General features: G+C 34.0%; 2 protein-coding genes across 4 annotated transcripts; one reads left to right on the top strand and one right to left on the bottom strand.

The window, feature by feature from the left end:
- Positions 1–2,168, bottom strand: LOC104746621. Of its 3 annotated transcripts, XM_010468137.2 has the most exons (6): positions 1,962–2,168; positions 1,456–1,477; positions 874–1,014; positions 579–620; positions 360–412; positions 1–256 (listed from the first exon to the last, which is right to left on the bottom strand). In XM_010468137.2, exons 1-6 carry the CDS (start codon positions 1,962–1,964, stop codon positions 143–145), a joined length of 375 nt encoding a protein of 124 aa, XP_010466439.1. In that variant the 5' UTR covers positions 1,965–2,168; the 3' UTR covers positions 1–142. The 3 variants fall into 3 exon arrangements, with proteins under 3 accessions (XP_010466439.1, XP_010466440.1, XP_010466438.1); XM_010468138.2 differs by lacking the exon at positions 1,456–1,477 and having other exon boundaries at positions 1,940–2,168; XM_010468136.1 differs by lacking the exon at positions 1,962–2,168 and having other exon boundaries at positions 1,456–1,531.
- LOC104748409 lies at positions 5,164–5,808 on the top strand. Its single transcript, XM_010470055.1, has one exon. It carries the CDS (start codon positions 5,164–5,166, stop codon positions 5,806–5,808), a length of 645 nt encoding a protein of 214 aa, XP_010468357.1.

Here is an 8,025-nt window from a genome sequence, read left to right as displayed (position 1 = left end):
TAAATTAAAAAGAGAGCACTGTTTCATTAAGAAAGTTTATAATATTTGTGTCGTGTGGGAAGCTATAGTTTCTTTATCTCAACAAACACCCAACACCATTCTCACTAGTGTATATGGGATCCATCAGCAGAACAAGGACCATTCAATTGTTAGAACTTGACGATTTTGGCATCAGCAATCCTCGGCACACTTCAGTCATGTAATCCGTTGGCGATATCTTTTGAGGAGGCAATGTGTTGTTTGCTGCAGCCAGGATCTGTAATTGTTTCATCCCACAAGACATGAGTCTCATCATTAATGCAAACGAGCATCTTAATAGAGAATTAAAAGCATATGATAGAGTCTGAAGTCAGTTATACCTGGTGAGGTAGTTTACCCCAAACACTTCCTCCATAGTACATGATTGGTCGCTCTGTGAAATAGCAGGTAAACTTGACAATCAGTTCTACTCTATTAGCTGGAATGCAGAGATAAAGGTGGGAACTATAGGTATATGTGATTGCGTTTGGAGCCAACTCAAGCAGAACAAGTGTAACATACAAAAAGGATTAAAAAAACTTGGAAGTCCTTAATCTTACCAGATAGATCCACAGTTTGGGTCTGCATTGCAGCTGCCCCTCCTATTCATTGAACAAATCAAGAAAGTAAATAAGACAAGCACATAAACTGAGTCGCATAAAGTCTGTGAATTTAACATACCATATCTATTAACCAGAGAGATTTCTAAAAGGAGCATGACCAATAAACTAACACTGACTCATCAGATGTTTAGCAATTAGCATAGCAACAGTTGATACAAGAAGGACCAGACAGTGAGATACAGAGGAAATAATAAACCACTCAAACGAGTAAAGAGATAGTTCAGATTCATACGTTGGCTCAAAAGCTGAGAAGCTTCACTCGTAGAGCAGTCCTTTAGTGATATTATCCTCTGGGGTTTGACTTCCTTCTGAGGACCAGTAGCAAGAGGCTGATTTCGCTCACCATCCTTGTTCTGTTGGCTTCTTGTTTGATCTGCATTTCACTCTTTCTTTAGCCAAGAACAATATCATAACGAGCAAAACTTGATATAGCTCGACGGAAGGTGCTTTTTTCAAGAAAACAGGCGTAAAAATGGATCAAGAACACACATTGGGAGATAGATCAACCAGAGAATATGCAAATTAAAGAGAGAGCAAGATCTAAATACCAGGCTCTACCCTAATATATCACTTTCTTAGAACGATTCTTGACGTTACCCAATCACAATGTTTATAGATTCCGGTGCAATCAATTACTTCTCTTCCTCGAACAATCAATGATTCTAAGCTATAACCTTCACAGAACCAGATCGGAGGACATACATGATCGGAGAATCATCATCTACCATCAAGAACCCTAATTTTCGAAAATCGAATCCCTAATTTCTAAATCATTATAAAACAAGCCATCATACAAATAGAAACATGAAATTACCATCAGATGGAGATTGATGAACCATCAGCTTTGGTAGAGAAGACTCTCAAATCTCTCGTCGATTGCTTAATCAACANTATAACGAGCAAAACTTGATATAGCTCGACGGAAGGTGCTTTTTTTCAAGAAAACAGGCGTAAAAATGGATCAAGAACACACATTGGGAGATAGATCAACCAGAGAATATGCAAATTAAAGAGAGAGCGAGATCTAAATACCAGGCTCTACCCTAATATATCACTTTCTTAGAACGATTCTTGACGTTACCCAATCACAATGTTTATAGATTCCGGTGCAATCAATTACTTCTCTTCCTCGAACAATCAATGATTCTAAGCTATAACCTTCACAGAACCAGATCGGAGGACATACATGATCGGAGAATCATCATCTACCATCAAGAACCCTAATTTTCGAAAATCGAATCCCTAATTTCTAAATCATTATAAAACAAGCCATCATACAAATAGAAACATGAAATTACCATCAGATGGAGATTGATGAACCATCAGCTTTGGTAGAGAAGACTCTCAAATCTCTCGTCGATTGCTTAATCAACACCTCCGACTGAAGATTGTTTGATCAGTAGTTTGATTCGAGATTTGTTAATCAATCAACAAGATAAAAAATGAAGCAAAATTTCTCTCCGTTGGGAGAAATATCGCGAAGTCGAAGAGATGGAAGAGATGGAGAAAGAAGAGGAAAAAAAATAAATTGTTTTTTTATATAATAAATTTGACCAATTAAATACAGACAGCACACTAACTCTTCCCAACAAGAGTCGATGTTAAAACTTACTAAACAAGAGCCAACTCTTATTGTTTTATCATTTTTGATTTATTTTTAATCTCAAATAAAATAAGAGTCTTGCTAAAAATCCTGCTAAAGTCACCAATGGACTTGCTCTAAACTTTAAAATTTTAAAGTTTCAACAGTCACATATTTTTAGGTTATTTGCAAACTTTTGGAAATAAACAAAATATATAATTATATAACTAATTATCAGATATATATTATATAATATATAATATATAATATATAATATTAATACAACGAATTAGCAAAAGCAATGTCTCCTTGCATAATATGGATTCCAAACATTCATGATCTGAGGGGTTTGACCCACTTGACAATTTAGATCATTCGGTTTAGAAGCTTTAATCTTTTGATAGTTTTTCTTATCCAGTTTTATACCTCACGAGTTTAATACGAATCTAACCAGTCACTAATCCATTTCACATTCTATTCGGATCTATCGTCATGTGAAATCTAATTTTATGTGAAACTTTAATTATTTCAAACATTTATAAATTGGATAAAACTAAACTAATGTAAGTTTAAACTGTAAATATTATAACCAATAATTATATAAATAAATATAATATCGTATACACACAATATATTAACAAATTCAAAGAAAATTTAGTTTTGAAATCAACACCGCACGTACGTGTGGGTCCAAAACTGAGATAGTATTAAAACGAAATATGAGAAGTCTATATTCAATATTAAAATATTACAAGATAAAATCTAAAAACATGTATATTACTACTTAATTAATGTCAATAATATTTTTTAATTTTTATCCGCGTAATAACGCGGGCCTTATCTAGTAGAAAATAAAGTACAATATTTGTAAACAATAATATACTAAAGATGCCATTAAAGCTAAACAAATCTACCTACATAATTAGCACGCCAGAATTTAATGTAACTTATAACTCAATTCATATTTATTGTTAAGATTAAGAAAAACCAGTCTTAGAATATCTTAAGTAAAATATACAGTTAATAAGTGATCAATTTGAGATTTTACACCTAAATTTCGGATAGTTAACATATGATCAATGTAGAAAATCAGAAAATTATAAATAAATGAGCTTTTTCCAAACATTTGTCCATATACATTTTTTTTTGAAGATTGTCAATTGTGATGAAAATACCCCTACTAATAGATATAGTGAATTTTTAGGAGTTTAAATCAAAAAACAAACAGAAAATTCATGTTAGTATACAACTGTGTAAAAAAAAATTGGAAAAAAATGTTTTGGGTGTCAAAAATCAGTTTGTAAATTGATGATTTATGGTCTAAATTGTTCAGAAAAGACTTTCTACATTTTTTTCAAATTCTGAAATATTTAGACTATTCATTCTACAGTTTGTACATGTTCTACGAAGTTTAGACGGAAAATTTGTTCTAAAAACTTCAGAACCTGAATTTTGTATGTTCTACAAAATTAAGAATATGTATTCTACATTTTTCTTCATTCTACATCAATTCAGAATATATATTCCACGTTTTACCCTGTATATTAAAAGAAGTAGAAGATATGTCATAGATATTTTAGAATTTATAATTTGTAAAACTTAGAATATCATAGAAATAGAAAGAAAATAAATTAAATAAGGAAAGTGAATATTTTTTGAATAATCTTAATTTATGGTTACAATTCTATATTTGTTGTTTAGATATGTTCTAATATATTTTAGAATGTGTATTCTTAATTATTTAGAAGATAGACAAATTCAGAAAAAATCAACATTCTACATTAGCTAACGTGATCGGTTGTTTACCATCTCTTCCACCTTCCACGAAAATTTCACTTACCTGTTTATGATGCAAATCTATGTTACTTATGGTGTATGGACATTGGATGCCAACAAGGAGTGAAGATTTATTGATGATGAAGAAAAACGTGCAAGATTACTGACTTTGCAACCCACTACGTCTCTTGAAGAGTTGAAGGTGATGGTTTGAGAAGACTATGAAATAGAGCAAAGTATGTTTGATGTGGAATTCAGTTATTCACCCACAGAGGTTAAAGTTGATTCTCCTCCCGTTGTATTGACAAATGATAGAGGAATGAAAAAATTTCCTGCATATCTAAAAAGAAAAAACATGATTCGGTTGTGTGTTACGTTCAAAGGAGTAGTTGATCATGATACGAGTAAAGTCCAGTTCGATCTGAATAAGGTCCCACATGATACAAGTGATGGTGATGATGTGGGAGTTGATGTGGGAAAATCAGTAGCTATTATTTCAAGGAACTCACATAAGCCGACTAATGATGTATTAGAAAAGCCTACTGATGTTAATCTTGGTGATGCTGCTGGTTCAAAGTTGGAAGATTCAATGGAAAAAAGGGTGAATATTTTAGCAGTAAGGAAGCTTTACAGGGTACTATGGAAATGTATGCAATGAAATATAACTGCGACAACATGATTACCAAATCTGATAATAGATGGTGGTGTATACGCTGCATTGATAGTGCTTGTAATTGGCGTCTCCAGGCTGAGTGTTTACAAGCATCTACATATTTCAAAATTAACAAGTTTGTGGGTAACCATACATGTGCTCCTTAAAAAAAACTCATTTTGTAGGACTCAATCTGCAAGAAAAATTAGACATCTCATTAAGCAAAGCTATGAGGGTGTGAAGGAAGGTCCTAAACCGATTAATATAATTAATATTATTCGTTCAAGGTACGGCTGCGAGCTAACATATCACCAAGCTTGGAAGTCTCGGGAGTATGCAGTTAACGAAGTAGAGGAATTCTTGAGAAAAGTTATGCTAAGATACCAAAATACTTGCACATGCTACAAGAAGCGAATCCTGGTACGTTCACGAATTATGAAATTGACTTTGATGGAAGATTCAAATATCTATTTATTTCTTTTGGTCAATCAAGAAGAGGGTTCTACAAGGCAATGCGGAAAGTGATAGTAGTTGATGGTACATTTTTGAAGAATAAATACAAAGGGGTTCTACTAGTTGCTACAGCTGTAGATGGTAATTCCAATTTGTATCTAATCACATTTGAAATTGCTAATTCTGAGAATGATTGTTCATGGGAGTGGTTTTTTATGCAACTTAAGATGGTTATAGCTGATGAAGAAGGTTTATCATTTGTGTCAGATAGACATAGATCGATTACTAAATCAATTGGAAACATCTACCCATTGGCTAAACATGGTATTTGGATCCACCACTTGATTAGTAATGTGATAACATATAATAAGGACAGAGGTGTCGCTGGTATGGTTGCAAAAGCATCAAAAGCTTATAGAGTTGCTGAGTTTGAGAAAGAGTTTGCGCGAATTAACAATATTAGTCCTGCTATTGGAAGTTATCTAGAGGAAGTCAATGTGAGAAAATGGGCTCGCCGTCATTTTCTGGGTTATAGATATGACATTAACACCAACGCTGCAGCTGAGTCAATCAATGCAGCTTTGAGGTCACCCAGAGAGTATCCACTAATTCTTTTGTTAGAAAGCATCAGAGAAATGATGACACGCTGGTTTTATGAGAGTAGAGAGTTAAGTGCAAAGCAAAAATATCCTTTTAACTGTTGAGGTGGAGAAAAAGATTTCAAGAAGAATAGAGAAAGATAAATTCATGAACGGTTATCCGATGAGCAGATCCATGTTGCATGTTAAAGGTAATGGAGTAGACTACATTATTGACTTAGAAAGAAGGACTTGTTCATGTGGAAAGTTCAGCATAGAAAAAATCCCTTGTAGACATGCTATAAAAGGAGCTTTTGATATAGGTAAGGATCTATGTCCTTATGCTGATGACGTGTATACCACTACCGCATGGAGATAGCAATATGAGGAAACTATTAATCCAATAGGTGTTCCTGAAGAAGAATGGCGAGTCCCACAACATGTTGAAGATGCTGAAGTTCGACCACCTGAAACAAGAAGACATCTTGGACGGCGAAGAAAAAGAAGATATGAATCTGCTGAAGACAAGATAAAATCATCACAAAACTCACAAGGGTCAAAGAGACATAAGTGTAGGCGATGTGGCAAAGAAGGGCATAACAGTACGACATGTAATATCGTGATATAAAAATGGTTTGTGCATGAACTTAAGATTCATGTTTTTGAATTTTTAGTGGATTTCATTTATATTTACGGTACTCTATATGTTTTCAGGTAGCCTCTGGGTTGTGTTTCACGGCAGAGGAGTTGTGATGAATGATGGTGTTTAATGGTTTTGATTTTAGACTAATAGACTCATGTGTTTTGAAATTCCTTGATGGTGTTGATTTTAGATTAATATAAGACTCATGTGTTTTGAAATTCCTTGATGGTGTTTTCTTTGAATCCAACTTTCATTAAAACCAGGGTACAGAAAAACAGACTAACAAAGAGTGTTAAGCATAATAACACTCTTAATTAGTAAAGGTCTACAAACTCAGAATCATACACTGGAGGCTCATAAGTCTCCATTCTCTTAATTAGCACAGGATCCTTTGCTGCTCTCCAAAGATCAACTGCCAACTTCAAATGAACAAACTTGATGTTTTCATCGTCTATCAAATGCAAAGGTAGATTAAGCATGTGACACTCGATATACTTCAGGACATAAACTCCACAATCACAGTTTGACCGATTTAACTTAGGTGGCATACGGACCTTGATGATCTCGTATTGAGTCAGCAATGGAGCTTTCTCATCAATCTTTTTGTGAATCTCCTTGACAAGACGAGGGATGACATGTGCGAATGACTCAACGTTTCTTCTGTTGTGATACTGATTACAATCGAAGAATTCAATTGTTCTTAGGATGAAGTTAATGCAAACTGAGATCCAATGATTACCGTTAACGAAGACCGGTGCATAAATTTTGTCCAAATCTACAGTCCAACTTTTTTCCGTCATTCCATGAGATGGCAATTCACCTTTGGCGTAGCATAACAAAGATTTATTCCACATGTGACTTCGTCCCGCTGATCTAAACTTGAAGTACTCGCCTTTGACTTGCATGCTAAACTGACAATTCATGAAACCAACATGATCACAGTTCAGGCGGCCTAAAGATGTATGCTCTAGAATTATATACATCATTGCATCCATTTTCTGAAAATATGAAACATGTTAACAAAATCAGGTTTGTCCAACTAAAAAAATATAAAATATGATTTTTAGAAAGATTGATATGTACTTCGTTTTCAAGCCATTTGTTGCCCATCATAACTCGGTCAAACAATTCTCGATCAAGTAAAGTTGGACCAAGTTGAATGTTTCTGTAAACGTAAAACAATTGTAAGGTTAAAAATTAAAGGAAGAAATTAATTGATAAATCATAAAGTGAATGGAAAATGTATGAATCACGTACTCGAGATGCCTATTCCCTTCTTCAAAGGCATTCCATACATCATCAGCAACAAAAGTCAACAACGCATCCGGTTCATCTATACCCGCGTTTCGGGGACTCAGTGTAGGATCAAATCCAGATACAACTGACTTTTGAGATAGGTGTCCTATTGTGTTCTTTAAGTAGTCTTGTGAACATACATTAAGGTCTATCTCAAGATACGGAGTAAACAGATTATCAAATTCTAACGTTTGAACCTATAAAAAAAAAACGCTAATGTTAAAGTTTACAACACATAAGTTAAAACATACACATACAAACCAAGTCAAGTGTTTACAACATACACGTTTTGGGCTTACAAACACATACACATACACATACAAATGCTACTTCTTACATACCAAAGTTTTGGGCTTCACTTGTGATGGACCTTGACTCACTTCTGCTGGACTTGATGGTTTTGA

This window comes from Camelina sativa, chromosome 15, assembly GCF_000633955.1.
Source record: "Camelina sativa cultivar DH55 chromosome 15, Cs, whole genome shotgun sequence".
Lineage (NCBI taxonomy): Eukaryota > Viridiplantae > Streptophyta > Magnoliopsida > Brassicales > Brassicaceae > Camelina > Camelina sativa.
The sequence above is the reverse complement of the archived record's forward strand: the minus strand, read 5'-3'. Positions and strand labels throughout refer to the sequence as shown.